Source organism: Clinocottus analis, unplaced genomic scaffold, assembly GCF_023055335.1.
Source record: "Clinocottus analis isolate CAN_PGR_092001 unplaced genomic scaffold, fCliAna1.0.p SCAF_4, whole genome shotgun sequence".
Classification (NCBI taxonomy): Eukaryota; Metazoa; Chordata; class Actinopteri; order Perciformes; family Cottidae; genus Clinocottus; species Clinocottus analis.
In genome coordinates, this window is record NW_027176153.1 from 13,767,794 (window position 1) to 13,787,963 (window position 20,170).

Sequence of the window (20,170 nt, forward strand, 5' to 3'; positions counted from 1 at the left end):
TAAATAAAAATGAATAAATAACAAACATTTTTGTTTCCTCCTTCCTGCTCTCTTAATCCACAGCTCTGTCAGTTACAGTTGTTAGTACAAAACACACAATTACTGGTGAATTTATAACAGTCTGTTTATTAAACAAGGTAAAGATACAAAGCTTGTTTTCCTTTTTTAAACACTGATAACCTTAGTTTAACTTCTCAGTCTTGGCTGTGCATATTTAGTTGTCTAGAAACTGTATATGAAACCACAATGCAAGACAGGAAAAAGTGTAATAAATCTACGCAATATCTTTTCATAGAGAACATGGGTTAAACAGTTATCATACAGATTACAGCTCAGGAACTCCATGCGGAAGGAAAAAAATTAAAATGTTTACACGACTGAATACTGCAGAACACAATACAGATTAATGGAAATGTGATGATAAAACAGTTAAGGCTTACATGTAAATAACTGATATAAAACATGAATATTAATAACATATGGGTAGACTAAAATAATTACAGTAAGTTCATACATAAACTTTTACAAAACCCAAACGGAGCATGTTTATGAAAACTAAAAAATAGGTACTATAAATGAGTAACATGTTTTACAGTACAGCAACATGTACATTTTCCCATTATCTCAAAAGAGAGATTAAGTTGAAGAGGCAGGGTCTGTTGTTGGCGTAAATGTCTGTTTTCAGGCCAGTGGCTTGAGTAATAAGTTTTTATTCTTTTGAAAACATACTATATACTGTATATGTATTTTACATCATTCTCAGTTCCATCTCAAGCGTAACGTCTAGCCGTAGCACCTTTTCTGAAGTGCCCTGAAGAATACAGGGTACTCTATTAGTACCATCCAGAGGTTAAAGTTACAGTAAAAATACAACAAACAATACTGTGTACAATAAAAAGAATACAAAAGGAGAAAAACAATTAAAAAGGAGAAGCATCACCTCCACACAAACTCAAAACATAGGCCTATGGAATATGACTTGTACTGCAGTTTATTTCAAATGGGTAAAGCTTATTAAAGTTAAAAAAAATACTTAACTGGGTCAAAGTAGCTGTACATAACTTCACATTTTGGTCCAATGTTTGGGTTTAAAATTTACCACAGTGGTAAGATGATCAATTTGAGCTGAAGTGTGTTCAAAAGAAGGGATGAGCAGAGTAGAGCCGGCACGGATACGTGTGCAATGCATTCAACTTCTAATACTTCTAATAGTCAATAAGCTTGACTGACTAGAGAAAGCACACTAGCTATGGCAAGATTCGCTTTCTCTCAAAACCTAAATAAGGTTCATATATGGCACAAGTTAATGGGACGTTAGGAAAACAGTGTTTCTTTGATCACATGTTATGATCATAAAGGTGCCGTATAGGTGAATGTCAAATATGGAGTGAAAGATTTTGGAGGAAAAAAAAAACATTAATCCTTCTTCCCTTCCAGGTTGCTTTACTTTCAAAAGTCAATAATGCAACTTCTTAATACAATCATTAAATGTTTAAATTGTCATCTAGCGATTGCCTTTCTTCAAATTTAGATGACCCTGTAAATGTGTACTTTCACAAACTGAGTAAAAACAAAGAAACGTAATAGAAAAAGACTGTTATTTATACACAGACAGTACTCTTAGCTGCCACAAGTAATGCCCTTTGGCATTTCCCATCCAACAAGATTGAAACAATTTGAGCCAAAACCACAAGATCTAAAAGTGCTTTAAGATTATCTTTGGATGTCTCCAGTACACACCCAGCAAACATTTTTTTTTTTTATAATTTCTCAATTCTTTATAAGGGCAAATATCATCTGGCACATTTTGGAAACCCATTTCATGGTAGAGGAGAAAAATGAAAACAAATCTAACTAAAACATTTCTGTTGGCCAATGCATCCAGCAGTTTACATGACGCTTACGAAAGTGCTTATTAAATCTGACGCAAGACATTCTTTGCCACTCGATCCTCCGGGCAACATCTAGCTGTATTTTTACATTCACAAAATAACGCTGTGCTCATTTTTGACAGACGGCCTGTGTTGAGATGGATGGAGGCAGTCTGTTTACTGAATCTAGCACTGAATGCTTATGTCAGCTGTCATAATGCTAATGTAAGCCTTATGTAGATGGCGATGGGTGCAGGGCCTCGCAAGCTCCAGCCTAACATAGACTTTGAATCCGACCTGCTGCTGAGCAGCCGGGAGCTCAGATGAGGGAGATGCGTATGGGGATGCTGGGGGAATCGGTCCTCTGAGGCGACTGGTGGCTCACTAGGTGCTCCACCACTGTGTGTTTGGACATGTGCTTCATAAGGTATGTCTCCTACAGAAGACAAGAACACAGAACAAATAGTCCAAGATTAAATTATTGCCATTAGGACCACAGACTGGACAGCCTATCTTTGTCAGCAATAACAGTTGAATTTCCTGCATTACTGCTTACTGATGTTTTCTTCAGGATATTGGAAACTTTTCATTGATGGAATATAAAATTAAATTAGACCCAAAGTACACTAAAAAATATGACATATTCTAGATAAATATATGTGAAGTCAGTGGATCCAGCAAGAATGACTGGAGCAAAACTCAAAGATATTCACATTATTATTATGAATACAAACACCCAATATTCACATTTCAGATGCTGGGCCAAGTAAATATTTGGCATTTCTGCCTGAAAGATGCTCGTACAATAATGCAATGATCAAAACAGTTGCTTAAGGTAATTAATTTTATGTCGATTGATTACTAAATGAATTTCAGCTCTAGATTAATCTGACGGGTTTACAGAGTAATTTGGTCAAAAACATTTTGATTTGACTGGATAAAAGATAAAAAAAATGTATCCTAGAAACATGTTATGTATGCCAAAATAAGGAGTGGGCCCTTTTAAATATAAAAAATAAATAAAAAGACGTCACCTCTTTTTTGTATGTTTGAGTACGAGCAAGAACATGTTGAATTGTTAAAGATCACAAGTAGGAAACTGCCAGTTTCATGCGATGTGAGGCAGAGTGACATCAAAGGCCACCATCTTTTCAGTCCGTCTGAAGACACACTGGGAAAAAAACCCTGACGTACGTAACACAACATACAGATAAGCGGTGGTTTACTCACTGAGGTGTATGCCCGGCCGCACATGCTACAGCAGTAGGCCTTAGCGTTTTTGATGGCGTGCGCTGACAAGTGGATCTGCAACGATGCTGAGTCTGAGTAGGCACGGTAGCAGTTAGGACATTTATACGGCTTGTCTTTGTTGTGCTGCCTCTGGTGAGACTGTTGGGGAAGAAACAGACAAACAAGGTTAATTCTGACATCTGCTCTCAAAGCAGTGAATCTGTTTTTACTAAATTTGTCACTGTGCAGTTGTCCACCGTATTGTTAAATAACAGTGGTTGCAATATCTACTGTGGCAGAATAAAGATGAGTGACCATGTACTGACCTGGAGGTTAGACAGCTGGGTAAAAGCCTTTTCACATCCAGGGTGAGCACATTTATACGGCCTATCGCCAGTGTGGATTCTGTGGCAAGAGAAGATACAAAATAATTAGCTTTTTGATGAGAGACGACCCGAGAGTTGCAAACAAGATCAAACAGTCCAACTTCTTGCCGAAAGTTTTAGTCACAACGTTAATGCATCCAATGTAAATGCAAATGAATCCAAAAAAACGGGCAAGATTTTAATCCCCAAATTATATTCCTGAAGTTTAAAGGGATGTCAGCAGTCCTATCCACTAAAAAGAAGAAAAAAAACATGTCACAATGCTGTAAATATGAGTGATGTGAGCTGGACAGACCTGGTGTGCTGCTGCAGGTGTGACAGCTGACGGAATGAGTTTTCGCAGTATGAGCAGTGGTAGGGTTTGATCCCTAGGTGGATGCGCAGGTGCTGAGACAGGTAGGAGGCGTTGGCAAACGTCTTGGAGCAGTGGGGACACTTGTGTGGTTTGGCCTCCGTGTGGGACTTGGAGTGCATCTGCATCTCCGACTTTGTTAGGAAGGTGAGCGGGCACACTTTACATCTTGGGGACAGAAACAGGACACAAGAATGCATAAAAGTGATCAGTTCAGGGTGTGTATAGAAATAATATTTAGAATTACAGAGACTATACAGTATCACGCCATTGATGTTTTTTAGGATTGAGCCATTGTTTTCCTAACAGCAAAACTACTTTAGTCATTTTCAAGACATCTAAACCAGAAAAAGACCAATTCTGAATCACAATCATAAAGCTGTAGCACTGAGTCCCAACCAAAGTCAGAAGAGAGTTTTATTCTAGATCAATTAAAAAATAATATGTCGGTAGTGGTTTAGTCTAATCTAATCGAGTAGTCCAGGTGATAATACGGGGCAAAGGTTAATTGGCAGTCCACTGAGGGAATCCAGTCGGGTGAAAGACGAGTTCACGTTGATTTCTCAATCATCGACAGCCTACTTAAAACCAAACTCGTCTCAAGCAAATGCCTATTGATCTGTTGTAGCAATTACATTTGTGTGTATTGGCTTCACGAGGCCAGCGCTGAAAGGAAATATCCTTCCCCCTGTGATGCATTAAAAAGTTCAAGACAATAGTAGCAGCTTCCTGTGGCCAACCTATAGATTTTGCCCTCTTTGGGTGGCACAGTGCCACAGCCTTGGTCAGCGAGGATTGGGTAGGGCACCACCAGCAGAGGGCCAGTCTGGTTTTCAGCCTTGATCTTCTTCCGTCCACGGGGGGCTTTCGGTGGGGGGCCCAAGAGGCCAGCCAGACCACCGAGTTTCATGTGGTCCATGCCAGGACCGCTGGCCAGCCCAGAGAGGATGTTCACAGAGGGGGCACCGCCCAGGCGGTTCTGGCTGCTGGAGGTTGGAGTCGTGGGGGTCAGGGCCTCTGAGGTGCTGTGGCTGTCTGGCCGGGATGAAGGAGCCAGACCTGTTGGAATGAAAAGCAGACCCGTCTCAACACAAACGCCCACCACAACACGACACGTGACTTGATAGGAGTTCTACAGATTTACATGTTTAGTACACAGGTACTTTTTCAATGCATGCTATACAGTTTTTAATTTTTCCATGAATATTTCCTACGAGTCGGTTTCCGTTCATTGCTTTCCATACATCATAATGTTCTGTTAGCAGACTCCTAAAACCTGTTTGAGTTGTGGAACACATCACAGTGAAGTCTGTATGACATGTTGCTAGTGTTACATGACATGTGGTACACGTCTTAAGTTTCAAAAGCCTGTTACCAGATTTTTTTTTTTTCTACAGAAAGAAATAAAACCTAATGGCTGCCTGGAACAGGAGAAAACATTTACTGAAATGCATGAAGCACAACAGCAGAGTTTGATAAATGATTAGCTGTCATGAAAGAATACATGACTTGTAGTAAATATGCTTCAACATTGTGTCACAGCTTTTTTTTATTATTTGATGTGTTGCACACCTTTCAACTAACTGACTAATGCTTCACTAAGCACATTGAATGTTTGTACTTGTCCTATTACCACGCACCTATAGCATGTCCATTTAGCCGTACTGTGTGCATTGGTGTATCCCAATCTACTGAGACAATGCACATTTTTAAATCAAGTGTAACCAGTCACACTGTTAAACCGCAGCAGAGGATTGTTTTTCCGTTGTTGCCCCATGTCAACAGGCCACCTGGCTGCAGTACCTGAGCGATGATTGAGCCGGCTCTGTTGCTCGCTGAGCTGTCTCATGTGCCAGTCTTCCCACAGTCCTTTGGCCTTCACTGACGACTTGTCGTCCATATTTCCATCTGGAAGATGTCAGGTGGTGGCATTTTAATCCATGAACAGTTAATGGTCTTGACACAGACAGACCTTTTATACTGTGCAAGGCGCATGTGCGAGAAAACCACAAAGTCAACAACCGTAGTGTGTAGAGACCACCGCACCACCGCACAATCTGCGTTCCTCATTTAAAATGATTTGGTGAAAGAAAATCAACCAAAGAATTTCAAAATGCATGTAATTTAGATAGCTCATTAACTTAAACTTAGAGAGTTAATAAATCCACGGACAACTAAGGCGTGGTGTGGTTTGACTTTTTTTCTATACCCGTTTGGCAAAGGTAACAAAAAACGCTAGCTGAGTTACTGTACCAATACACAAACTTTATATGCTTGCCAGTTTTACATTTAACAACGTAAGGACGGTACCTGGCCCAGAGCTGGAGGCGGGGCGAGCGTGGAGAGCAATGTCCGGTTGTCCAGAGCCCTGCGGCTGCGGGTGGTGGCCCTGCACCTGCTGCGACTGGAGCTTAGACATGATGTGCTGAGCGCTGCCGTCCGGGGACGAGGTGGGCAACAGCAAAGACTGCTGGGACGGGGTCGAGGTAGGCGGCAGGTGCAGGGGTCGGATCTTCTCAGCCATCAGCTGCTCCTTGATCTTGTTAATGAGCACCAGGTTATCCAGCTGAAAGGGTTAACGGGTCACGCTCAACAGAAAACAGCCACCGTGTGTGAATGTCATTCACGCCCCATAAACACTTTCCAAGAGAAGAAAAAATAGACTAGCACACACTACAAGTTTAATTTTTTTTTTTTTTTTTCATTTTATTTTTTATCTACGAGAAAGACCTGTGAAGGATTCTCGCTGAATGGCTGAAAAAACATTCACACATGGAATCAAGAGGCAATGAAAGGCAGAAACGTCATAGGAACTACACACGATGAGTGGACTTACCTGGCCTGGCATTGATGGAGGCGGCGGCCAGAAATACGGATTGTTAAATCGAGGCTCTGCCATCCTGAAATGAATAAAATATATTTTACTCACATTCAAGAGTCGAGTTATACTTGTTGAGCTCGGCCGGGATCAGAAAGGGGTTTATGATACAAACCCCTGTCGAAATGTTCTGAACAAGATCTACAGGCAGCGTGCGTTAAAGTTACACACTGGCAAACTTTAACTGGGAAGAAAAAAAACAATAAAAGTACCAAATTACTATGTAGGTTTCATTAGTTTCCAACACACTCATCTAGCTTTGCATGCACTTCAATGCCTAATCACATAATTTACAATTCATGGTACTCAAACTGCTCCACTTATCCACAAGCACAGATTTGGTTCAGAAACTTTAAAAACCTTTTTAATGACCAAAAATGTATTAATTTAGGAGCACCGTTCCACTGCACTGGTTGCACAATAACGAGCAATTGCATGAGGATATTTAATAGGCAGGTCCATATAAGCTATTCATATTTTTGTAGGGCAAAAAAGAAAGGTTATTTTGAATTTGACAGGTAAGTAAAAAGGAAAGTTTGGTAAACCTAAAAAAAAGAGGTAAATGTTAAGTTTATTTTAGTTAATCTTTATGGGCTTTATGGGCTTAAATCAATCAAATAATTTCAACAAAAATAAATAAATGTGAGGTTAATTGAATTCAAACATAACTTTAAAACGCATAGTTTGAAAAACTAAAATATGAATAAAAGTGTCACCCATTTCATCAGCATCTCATAAACAAACTCCATCTGCAGAGGAAGGACCGAGAGATGCAGTCGAAAGTTAAAACAACTGGATTCAAGGGACTGTGTATCGATTTTTAAAAGGACTTGCATTAACCTTGAAAATAAAATATAGATGAAATAAAAACAATCTGTTATAAACCTTGAATAGATGTGTTGAGACTATTTGAACAGTGAGAAGTTACTATATGGTGTATGTTAAGAAGCCCAGTGTGTGAATCAGGCCGAGCCGGTGAGCCAAACTGTCTCTTTCAAGTAAACACAGGTCAAATATTAAATGTCGCCTCGAAATAGTGTGTCGCGTATAAAAAGGCGTCAGTGTGACAGAGCCGCAGCCGACTAGCTTCAACATTTAGCTCCTCTGCTCCTTTTGTCTCTGAGGGGAATTCTGAAAATAAGTGGTCGTCGCTTTAAATGTTCAGATAAACGCCATGAAAAAAACTAAAAACTTTCCGTGCTTTGACTTTTCGGACATGTCGTCTGTCTGGGAGCATCTCGCGAACCCAGACTGATGGAGGATTTTTTTTTTTTTTTAGCGGATCGACCCTCCCGGTGCGACTCAGACATTCTCAGACAGTTTTCTTTAAACATTTCCAGACAAAAGAGAAACAAAAATGGCAGCCTTATTTTTATAAGGCGGGACGCCATATTCTGCAGACCCCCCCAAAAAATTTAGGAGCGTGAACATGTATTCGCGAGGCGTTGGTGTTTGGGGAGACGCGGACACAAAGGTGTGTTTATCATGTCAAAGGCATGAATGATTGTTTACGGCGAATTGCAGGTTTGAATAGCCCGGCCTCCCCACCTCTTAAAAAAACTGACACTTCCTACAACAACCATGCCCTGCACAAAAAAAAAAAAAAAAAAAAAAAAAAAAACAGCACGGAAACGGACAAGATGCAGGCTCGACCCAAACACCGGACCGATTAAAACAACCGTAGCGACGCGTTAAGGTCACAATGTAGCCGGCGCACGGTGTCCTTTCTCTCGTCTAACGCTGTGCCATCATAACCACATTTACACTTTTAGGGCAAGCTTTTTTTTTTTCACATTCTGCAACTTTTGGACGAATCAAAAGACAGCGATTGCATTTTTTTTTATGCACATTGCACGCATCTAGGGTGATATAACGTGTCGGAGACATGCACAGCAGCGGAGACACGAAAATACATGCATAAAATACCTGGTGTCCTGGTTGCAGATATTGTCTTGCGAGTAGGCTACAGCTATAATATAAAAGGTTGATGTTCTTTCTGTCTGCTTCCAGTCGCAGCACCGCTTCCGGGTCGCTTTGTTCACTTCTGGGTGCTGCTGCAGGCTCAGTGCAGCACAGACACAGAGGGAAGTATTCGGCTAATGTTATTTTGTTTTTTTTTTCCAACACGATGACCTGCTCTGTTAACGTTTAATACGCACGCATGATGCATCTATAACGTTATTTACGCGCGTGTCTGGCTTGGATTTAGCAGACAGATCCGCAGGCGTGGAAGTAGTAGGACACTCAAATCTTAAAATAGCATCGCCACAGTGTAACAATACTCCCATCACAAAGAAAATAGCCTACTGCATTCAAAAGGTCAATTAAGTCAAGTACTGACTGCTAAATATACTGAAAGTATCCAAAGAAACAGTGGTTTAATATGTTGGGTTAAATTGCTTAAACTATCAAAGAGATTTTGTTGGGTATTTTAATTTGCAATATGCATCATATTTTGAGTCTATCTACATAATAGTATTGTATAATCTGAGTTCAAATCTTGCAATATTAGAAGAGAAATTCCATACAGATACATGCAGGGAAGGTACATCTGGGATTTTTATAATCTTGTCTTTCATTTTAACTCTCACTTTTCAACGAAATATAGCCCAGTTATAAACTTTGATGTATAGATTTAAAAAAAAAAAATTAAAACAGTGGTTGATGTTTCTTTTGCTCCTGATTTATTGTTTTTTAAATTTATTTCTGATATATTTTATTGTTGTAAGACCTTTTTTTTTTTACGATACCTCCTGAACCACATCTTTCTTTATATACTAGTCACATGCAGTCTGTACTAGAGCCTATATCCTGTGTGAACTATACATATTTCCCTGTAAAACGGTAATGTTTTAGTAATTGTGTAATTGAAACAGTATTGAAATTATAGTTATATGTAGCTCAGACATCTAAAACAGTTTTTCGATTCATTTTTCACCCACATTCATCTCAACTGTAACTTCCATGTCTAGACGGCTTCTGACCTACAAATAACCAAATCAATACTGACTGGTGAGGCGCTCTGAGGACAGTTTAGTCTTGTCCAACTAATTCTCTTCCTTTCTGCCATACACCTCCTTCTGTCAGTTTTTAACATCTTGTAGGGCAGTACCCCATACCACGTCGATATCGTTTTGTGTTTACACATTTTAATATAAATCACAAACGGCCAAAAACGGAACTTCAAACCATAAAGCTGGTTCAAATCCTCATTTCTATAACTTGTAGGGAAGTAAATAATTAATTTAGCCTGTTGTTATATATGTTATTTTTCATATTCTATTATATACAGTATAAATACACTAATAGGTCAAGACCATTTATCCTTTGAACTCTCACCCAGTGGAATTTCACTTCAGTACGGTATCTTCTCATTTCAATACTTTCCGACAGTCAATTAGACTTTCATGTTTGATTTGATATATATTTATACTAATACCCACCCTTCTGATTCAGTTTGCTGTTGTTTATTGATCCTCTCGCTGACACCTGCCTACAAGCTCATCTAAAACACACCACTACCACCTACATACAAACATTATATCCGGCCCACAAAGGATACGTACGTATTTATCGTTATGTCAGCGGCGCAGTAGAATCATAGGAAACAATCAGGCGAAGGATCTCAATGACGTTACATGATCTCACTGTTTCCTGTTTCTTGCAACACTTCTCTGAAGATTTCAAAGAACTGACAGTACTGACACACAAACACACAGGCTTCCTTTAACGCTGTATTTGGCTTAAGAGGAAATCGACAGATGTCTTTAAGTCAAAATCACTCATCCTTCGGATGATTGCAGTGGCGTCCTTGCCTGGTGACGACTAGTTTGTGATTGTCTGACTTTTTGTTTTCAAATGACACCAACATTAATTTAAAGTTGATCGTTACATTCCTCACAGTCTACTCTTTCACCATGGATTTTGTTTTGGTGAGTAAATCAAATCACATGTTTTATTTTGATCCTCTTCACGGCAATTTCAGGGATGATTGAGCTTCTTTGAGTCTATTTTAGATCGTCATCACTCATCATGACAGGAGCTGTTAGTACGTTTCTCTGTCATGGTCTTGCAATTACGGAGTAGTAAAGTCTACACATTTAATAACTGCATACATTTGCTTGATTATTGGGATTATCTACAATATTGTTTGATCTAGATTATTTGATTAATCATTTGGTCTTTAGAGTATCAGCAAATCTTCAGATGCCTTGCTTTGTTTTATCAGCAGTCCAAAGCACAAATCTATTCAGTTTACTGTCAAAAAAGACAAACAGAAAACTGTCACCTTTGCGCAACTTAATCCATAGTCTTTTTGCAATTAGCATTCATATTTGGTTGGTTGACTAAGCGCTTCAGCTGTGAGACGTATTGGTGCGTCTGTAACCAAAAGGTATAGGGGCTTGTTTCTCAATGACTGGCAAAACATAACTCTGTAAAAATGGTGATTACTGAACAACAATCTCACAAGCCTGTCAGCTGCCACTAAGCAAGAGCCTTTTTTTGACCAACAACCTTGTTGTCTTTGAAGCTCTTAAGATTGAAGGCCAGTTTATGATTCATTTAAATCGTTTAAAGCATCCTATTGTGGATGATTTTCGGTCCCTGCCTCCCTCATTAACTCTATACTCCATCAATGGGTGAGAGGTGTGACCTGTGGACTTCTTTAGAGAAGGTCATCTTGTTGTGCAAAAGTGTATCATCTATTTTAGGCAAGATCATCTCTCCATCTCCCTCCTTAGAGCACATGACACTATGTGATGAGGAGCTGGGCTCACGAATAGCAGAATCGCCTGAGGTTAGCTATTGCTCTGGTATATTCCTCATCAATATGCAGAAGGTCCAGGGCGGCTTCACTCCCCATCTGACATCAAATAGTCCACACTTTTCAGGAGTGGTTTATATTTGTTTAAGATGAAGGTGTGACCCAGGCACCTGCTGCCATATTGTTTGAACAGAGGGTTTTGATACCCTTTCAAACTGTTATTAATCCAAGTTGAGGGTGGTCTTAAGGAAGGTTAAGAACAATGACCTTCACTACATTGCTTACTTAACAAGTAACTCTCCTCAAATTAAAAAAAAAGAACACAATTTCATCTCAATCTCAAACAGCTGAAGTATACATCGTCAAGACTCAACTAGAAAGTTTGATAAGATCTGGCAAACCTTTCTGCTCTTTTTTTCAAAATTGGACAAATCCCCATTAATGTAAAGTGTTTTTTCTGTGTGTCTCTTTTCCTCTATGTTTCATTTTGAAAATTTGTGTTTATGTATAGGCTGGATGTAACATATTTGAATATACATTTTTAATAATTAGAAGATCGGTTTGATATCTTAGGTGCATGGAAATAATAAAACAATAGATGCCACAGTGACTTATTGAGTCGTATTGAGCCGTGGTTCCATGACAGCTGTCCTTTGGTACTGCAGCTGGAGTGGAAATGTGTCACTTGATTATTTATTTGGGATCTACACATACTTGAAACCTCGTCTTTTGTTTTAGGTGCTGATACTGGCCTTTCTTTCCACTGGTCAGAGTTACAATAAGGTTACAGAACCAAAGTGGAATGCATGTAATGAACTGTGCCCGCCTGGTAAGTTAACATGGGCCGGTATGCATTGGCCCTGTCAATTACAGTTTAAGTGGATTAAACACATATGAACTCATTCTCATCCTCCTTTTTTTCCATTGTTTCTCAGGCTCTTATAAAGTTGGTAAATGTGATGACCCAGTCGCAAAGCACAGATGTGAAAAATGCGACAATACCTCATTCACAGCAATAGCAAACTCTATTGATAAATGTAAGAGGTGTAGCACATGTAGTCGTAGTAAGTATCTTCTTCAAATACCATTATAAGGCAATAGAGACACATGCCATCAGCTTGTGAGATGTTATGTAGAATTGCATTTGACCAAGATTATAAATTGGAACAACATTTTCTGGTTATTTAAATGAATTATGATGTGTTTTTGTTGCAGCTAATGTTCAACTCTTTTCATAATGATATTCACTTTTTGGGATCCAAGGAACGTTTTATTTTTGATAGGTTAAAGCATAGTGTAAAGTAGCAGGTCTCTGATTTGAATGTACAGCATGTAATCCTGTGTGCACCTTGTCAAGATTGAGTGTAAAATGCTGTGGATTGAGACAGAAACACATTTTTCTTCCTGCAGATTACAAGACAATAAAGAACTGCACCCGTTACAGTGATGCTGTATGTGACTGTAAGGAAGGATACTACTACAAGAAAAGGCCTTCTTACGACTCACTTGTTTGTCTGAAATGCGAATGTAAAGATTGTGAACGTAAGTGAGATCAAAAGGAATTAAAGCGCTAAATTGGCATTGCCATAGTGAATAATATCCTGGTTTATTGAATATAATATAAACTCAAAAGAAAAACATAAAATTCTTTTCACAATTTCAGATTTTTCAGAGTTAATAAATAAATTTCCTGACTACAAAAGGAAGTGCCAGTCCTGCAAAAGGTAGGAGATCTTACAATATGATAGCTGTCTAAAACTGACATGTTTGAGTCTTTTGGTTCAAAGTGGAGCGTGCACACAGACCCGCAACCAACATGTGGCAGAAAACAGAACATTATTTACCCTTTTCTGAGTAACACCTTAATCATAATTGCTTCTTTTTTGTATAGTTTTATAATGTAAGCATTTGGTGTATATTTTTTCTTCTTTTTTTACAATTTCTTTTGAGAGGGCTCCTCTATCATTTTGGTAAGAGAGTATGGTCTTCTAATATTCAGTACCACTTTCTCTGTCATGTTTATTGGACCAAGTCTGACAAAAACTTCTGTGAGGTTGAAACGAAACCTGAAACAATTATTAATTGATTGACATAAAATGTATCATACTGATTTGAAATCAATTGTTTCAATAGTTTAATGAAGTAAAAATATACTAGTTGAATCTAGCTTCTCAAATGTTATAATGTGGTTTGTGCTGTTTATCTTATTCAAAATGTGTACACAAATTGAGTACACAAATTTAAGACTTATGACAACTTGTTTTTCTTTACTTCCTTTTCGTCTTGATCTAAAATGTACCTCCGTTGCCAAATCAGGCATGGGATAATTTCAGGTCAGGGGACATGCTGTCTTTGTGTTCGAGTGGTGGACGCTCATGATCCTTCTGTTCCAGATTGTTTTTCACCTATAACTGATATAACTTATAGACACTCAGTTCCTGTGGTTGAACTAAGGCCCTGCATTATTTGTGCTGAACAGTATGGCTGCAAATATGAAACATCTGGGCGTTATGGTGGTTTAATGAAGGTAGCCCCACTATGGTTGTAACTATGGTATCCGTCCGCTAGCGCTCCGCAGTTGTTCATATCGGCTCCTGACCAAAAAGAAAAAAATGTATCGATGGATGAATGTGTTGTTAGATTCCTCTGTTCTCTTTAATAGTCTCTTCTTTTTTTTCAGCTGTTTGGAAAACCTTTCACCTTCTACAAATTCATCTACAAGAACCCCAGCTTCAAGCATTTCAAGTCCTGTTGTGACAGCAGTTCCACGTAACTGTTAGTGCTAACTATGTGCTGTACTTCATTTAACAAGTGACATGACAGTATAACTCATTGGGCTACGGTTTCGTAGCTTTGTGACCCATATGTTCAAACCTACTTCATACTTAGCTGAGGATATTTTAACTTTAACAGAACCTGATTGATTCATCTTTTACTGCACCATGTGTGGTAAGCGTTGAGTATTATTAGAATTGCTGGGTAGTCGAATGATGTCAGTGTTTCTGTGTGTCCACATCAGTGAATGAAATGTCCTGGCTGTATCTCGTGGTGGTTCTGGTGACACTTCTGTTATTCCTTTGGTTCCTGCTGCTGTTCGCCAGGAGCCCCTTTCTCTGCTGGAGTGTGAACAAACACCTGGAGCGGCCTCTCGAGGACCCCGATGTCAGCGGTAACTATTTTACATTACTTTACATTTAGCTCGAAGTACGTCTGTACTAAAATGCACAGCCTTTACTTATAGTGGAGTGTTTTTACTTTGTGGCATTGTGTGTTAAACTAAAAATTCATTTTTCTGAATCTTGTTTTGAATAAATATGCTTTCTGTGAGTATGAAGCTTACTGATAATATCTGCTTTCCTCCAGAACAAAGCAGTCATCAATGCAGCAGTCCCAACACACTGGTTTGTGCTCATTTATGCATTTTGTGTTCTGTTGAGATTGAGATACAGATTGTAGAAGTACTGTAGGTGGACAGTCAGAAGGCTTTGTGAGAAAAGAAATCACAAAAGGTTACCGAGAGCAAAGGTGAAACGTCGATCACATTTTGAAGTTAAATTACACTAAAGCTGTGATTTGTTTTGTAAATAATAAGGAATTTCACAAATCCCTCTTTAACATTTTAAAGATGTGGTTGCAACAAAGCTTTTGACTTTCTCTTTTTTCTTTGTCCTTTCAAGACATTAAACATATCTGAGAATACTCCCATGATGACTCCAAGTCAAGGTCCAGCCGCGCCAGAACATCTGGCGAACGTCAGTTCTCAAGACCATGAACTAAAAGGTAAGATTAAGTATTCGATGTCAAATCAATGCATAGCTTGTAAAAGACTTGGATGGATAATCTTTCAATATTTTGTGATGTTTGACATCATTGTTTCTCTCCAAGTGCAGGAGGTGCATTTTAAATCATCCTGAATGCTGCCTTGATATTCTACCGAAAGGCTTTTCCAAAAGTATTTATACTACAAGACATCAGATCTTTAGCACTCTCAGGAGTATTAACAGTCAGCGACTCTTGTTAAGGTCTTGAATTACAGCCACCGAAACACAGACAGTGGAAAAGTGGACAGGGACTACTTTGTGGCAATCTGTAATTTCACATTTAAGCGTACAACATTGACATGGAGTTACCCACGGCTCCATTCTCGGGCTTCTTACCGTAATCATGCAGACAACAATTGTGTCCTCAGCTTCAGTCGATAACGTTTAGACTACAAACCATAACAGAAATCTTCTGTAGTCACAGACTCAGACACATTGAGACAATTAGAACATGTTATTATTATCACCTGAAGAATATATAAATAATTTGAAGACTAATGTCTCAGTAGGATTTAGACTTGAACCTGAATGCCATTTCCTTGTTGTAAAAGGTGCTGATCAAATCACACTGCCTTACCTTATGGTATAAAACTAACTTGAATTGTGAAATGCAGCTTATTAAAATAGATTGCAGCTATTTGCCACCAAAATCAATCAATCAAAGATAATGGAATATTTTAGAAATATGTGGCAGTGCATTGACCTGCACTATTACATTTTTCCCTCGCCTCTTTAAAATGTAAGATGAGAAAGCATCTTATGATGCTGTCACTGCAAATAATAACAATAAATAATGATAAACCAACAATAATGTCATAAGAGACAAACATTGAAGGCAGCTCAGAGGTGTTTTGGTATACTGAAGGAAGCTTTAGTGAAATCATCACTCCCTATGAGCAGAGCACTTTCCCTACTGTTAGACGTGAAGGCAGTCAAGGCAAGACCTGGTCAGGAGTGTTCAAGGAACGATCGTTTGGAGGTGAGCTGGTACTAAGAAGTTCAAAACTGGTCATTTGAGAGGAAGGAGCAAACTCCTAAAATGTCGCTATTTTAAAAACAAGCATAGAAGAAAGTGGAATAAATATCTGAGATCCCAGACAGCCCGTTTGGATAGATTAGAAAGAAATGATCGTAAAGATATATCATTAAGAAAAAGTCTAAATTGGGGCAAGATCTGGAAGCATAGCCATGGGTTTGTCGGAAAAAAATGACGAACAATGTCAAGAACATTAAGATCAAATATGTTTGTTTTAGGGATTGATGCATTTAAATGTCTTTGTGCACAAGTATCCACTCTCCTGAAGTTAAGTGTCATTAAGCAAGACACTAACTCCTTTACAGATTATGGTTTGAGATTACTGATGATGCAAATCTAAATACTGCTGCTCTAACTTTGATGCTGGGATTTCTAGTTAGTTTAAACGGCTGTTTCGTTACAGGTAAAATTGCAGTTGTTTCCTATTTATTGACTCAACTACCCCTCAACTACTGTTTCTTTATCGAACACAGCTCGACTGTAGCATACGTTGTCATCATGTCACTCATGCCAACCACCGTGTGATAAAAAATGAAAAACAATATCACCAGCTGCAGTGTTCTTACTTTGTGCCCTTTTATCTCTACTTGTTCAGTGCTCTTATCAATGATCAGCCTTGGCCCACATAGTGAAAGTGGAAACCGGGAAACAAGACGCCCACACTTTTTATCTCCTTTTTCAATCAGCTATTCAACACGAGAGGAAATAACAAATCCGACAGTGAGTGCATGACACTTAGCCGTGAATGATTTCCATCCGTAACTATCATGTTTTAATTCCTTTGAAATCATCAATATCCTCACATGTTCAGATATTGTTTATAGTAGTAGGTGTGTAAAAGCTTGATGAAGCCACATAGATTTCCCTGGGCTTTCTTTTAACCTTTCATTTGCTCATTTGCCGAATTTGTGATTTTATTAGTTTCCTTTATCTGAAGCAAAGTACGGCAGATCAATGCTTCATTCCTAATAATGCTATTTGAGTTGTGACATTGCAATCGGCTGATACTGGTACAGGTTGACACACCAGTTAAACCTCTGAGAATACCTTACACACAACTACTGCATTTCCTGTTATTTATGATATCATTGTGTCTGCCATTTGTGGTTGAGCTGAAAACCCCCTTGTGTTTGTAGGGCTGTTGGTTTTGTGATGAGGATTTTTTTCTCTCTTTCCTTTCATAAAATGGACATGGTGGTTGTCTGCTTTTCTTTTACTGTCAGGGACATTAGGAGGACACATTATAACAAACCTTAGTCCGTCTCTCAATACTTTCTGACTTCCCTATTTTCTATTTAGCTCTCAGATCCAAGCATATTAGTTTCTACAAAAGAGGTACATCTTAAAATAACTGCTCATAAAAGTTCCTTTTTTAAAAAAAAAAGAAGGCTCAGTAATTTACGCAATGTTATTTTTGGAAAACCACAAGGTGGAACTACACATAAAGAAAAGGCCACCGACAACAAACATAAGGCAGTGCAACAGCGTGGAGTGCTATGGCACAGGGGAATATATCAAGATATCAAGTTTGGCATTAGATGTTCGTAGACCTTTTCATAATGAGTGCAGCGCAAAGCTAATCTCCTCACATGGTCAACTCAAATACCTCTATACAGCTTCTGTATCTTGATGACCTTTTTGGTTGAGTTTGAATCTGGGTTTACAGTTGGCCAAAAAACAGACACCGCGCTCTCGCAGCTGACCTTTTTCCATGGCGGAGTTTTCAGTGTCCACCTTTGTCTCTTCCTCCAGCCACCAGACAACACGTGCAATCCGATCACTGGCCGGCCATCGTCCTTTATGCGATCATCAAGGAGGTGCCCCTGCGAAGGTGGAAGGAGTTCTTGCGTCTGCTCTCGTTGACGGATCAGCAGCTGGAGCGGGTGGAGCTGGAGGCCGGCTTGGGCCAGGGCTCCCTGGAGAGGCAGTACCAGATGCTGAGGCTGTGGAGCCAGTGCTCCTCCGCGAGCTTGAACGATGTCTTCTCGGCCTTGCACTACATGGATTTATCTGGCTGTGCCCAGCTGCTGCAGGAAAGCGTGGAGAAGCTGTCATTTGAAGGCCTGAAGTGAAAGCAAGGTTTCACAGCCTGCAGAAGTCACAAAGACCATGCTTTCAATGGGGCATTGCAGGACACCTGAGGCTGTACCAGTGCACCAGTGCCCACAGTGCTTCAGCCGTGGACGCCAGTCCCTGTAAAGGACGTTTCTAACTTTAGCGTCTACATGGTACAACCTCAGAAAACTGCAATTATGTCACAAATGACTCATATTGAGTAATGCAGGTGTTTAGTATAATCAAGCTCAGAGTTAGATGGCAGACAGAAGCACTGTCAAGACCCTGATAGGCCTAACTACAGGTGGTGTATTTCTGCTTTTTCTACATCTTTTGATATTTGTTTAATTGAATGCTAAATAAGTGTACAATGTTCCCTTCTTCAGTGCTAATTGGGTTAAGCTTTTTTTTAATTATTTGAATGGCAGAATTGGGGTAGGGTCTTCCTCCACTGCATGTGAGGACAACAACAACAGTAGCATTGTTAAAAAGGACATTACGGTGTGTTAATCCTCAGGCTGAACTTCAGTAATCCAGGTGGAGATTTAAAAAGAAAATTGGAATCCCCCGTTTTATACATTTTATACACCCTCTAGCACACCATTTAACCTCCAGCTTCTCGTAAATGTCAAGAGTTGAGTGCTGTGGTTTTTAACAGCGGAATGCTAAAAAGGAAGTTTGTGTTACTCTGTAATTGTGTATGTGAGAATAACTGACTGTTGAAAAGAATAATACTGTGAATTCTAATCAATATTTTATTTTTATAGCTCTAGAGATTGGTGCCTATTTAAAAAAAAATGTTTTTTAGCATTTAACAAGTCAATTTCAAGACTCCTCTTCAGTTTTAGTATTTAAACTGTGTGAACATTTTAGTGTACATCCATGATGTTTCAGCAACACAACCTTGTCTCCATTGAGAATTAATGTTTGGTGTAACAATTCATCAATTCATCAATTCTTGTCGCGCACCCTTACTGAAATACTGAAATCCCCACAGGACGTCAGATTTTCAGTTTCCTGCAAATAAATGGTGTCAAGATGCATTAGGTTGGGGTTTTCCTCACCACATATATTCCTCGCCACATGTTTCCGGTCGTGGGGCTGGTGTATCTCACTTTCAGAGTTTCTGTGTGTCAATTCAGTTCCAGGCAGTCAAGGATTGTCCAGTAAATGACGTTTATTAATCAATGTTGAAATATTACAGTTTTTTTCGTTTGCTAAACGAATGTGGGCACAACTGGAGTCACATGTGCAAAACTCTAACTACAGTCTGCACAGCAGCAGTTCATGTGGACCAAACTCTAGTTTGCTTTTCATGGCTTGAACACAGTTTTCAAAACTCTACACACTTATCCCATGACTTTAACCACAACCTGCACAACACTGTGGATTTACAGCACTTTGTTCAAATGCTAACACACTGCTGTCAAAACTGTGAACCACACATTCAAAACGGAATAGATTTCAGCCTCGTGCCTTTCAAACACTGCTGATTGCAATTTCAGCTGCAAGGCTGAGCAGGTGTCTCGTTTTAGACTTGTTAGTGAACACGCACACACACACACACACACGCACACACACACACACACACACACATATATATATATATATTATATATATATATATAGGTAGAACTCAGACTCATTTTGGAAAAAATGTCACTCTTTTCTTTGAAGAAAATATTACTTTGAAGTCACTGAAATTGTTCAAACTGTAAAGATGAAAAGTTTGTCTTTTCTGTATTGGTGTTTGATGCTAGTGTTTTTCCTCTCAGTG

At 39.1% G+C, this 20,170-nt stretch overlaps 2 protein-coding genes across 3 annotated transcripts; one reads left to right on the plus strand and one right to left on the minus strand.

Moving 5' to 3' along the window:
• Positions 1–129: 129 nt before the first annotated feature.
• Positions 130–8,750, minus strand: znf362b (zinc finger protein 362b). Of its 2 annotated transcripts, none has more exons than XM_068598530.1 (9): positions 8,644–8,750; positions 6,676–6,739; positions 6,150–6,405; positions 5,643–5,747; positions 4,580–4,898; positions 3,783–4,007; positions 3,428–3,506; positions 3,102–3,260; positions 130–2,307 (listed from the first exon to the last, which is right to left on the minus strand). In XM_068598530.1, exons 2-9 carry the CDS (start codon positions 6,736–6,738, stop codon positions 2,191–2,193), a joined length of 1,323 nt encoding a protein of 440 aa, XP_068454631.1. In that variant the 5' UTR covers position 6,739; positions 8,644–8,750; the 3' UTR covers positions 130–2,190. The 2 variants fall into 2 exon arrangements, with proteins under 2 accessions (XP_068454631.1, XP_068454632.1); XM_068598531.1 differs by lacking the exon at positions 8,644–8,750 and adding an exon at positions 7,434–8,255.
• Positions 8,751–12,489: 3,739 nt separating this feature from the next.
• On the plus strand, positions 12,490–18,618 carry si:ch211-112c15.8 (uncharacterized). The gene is given in 8 exon segments (XM_068598218.1): positions 12,490–12,546; positions 12,893–13,024; positions 13,146–13,206; positions 14,163–14,257; positions 14,502–14,651; positions 14,846–14,883; positions 15,160–15,262; positions 18,092–18,618. Coding segments are annotated over 4 exon segments (810 nt in total). The 5' UTR covers positions 12,490–12,546; positions 12,893–13,024; positions 13,146–13,206; positions 14,163–14,257; positions 14,502–14,509.
• Positions 18,619–20,170: the final 1,552 nt, after the last annotated feature.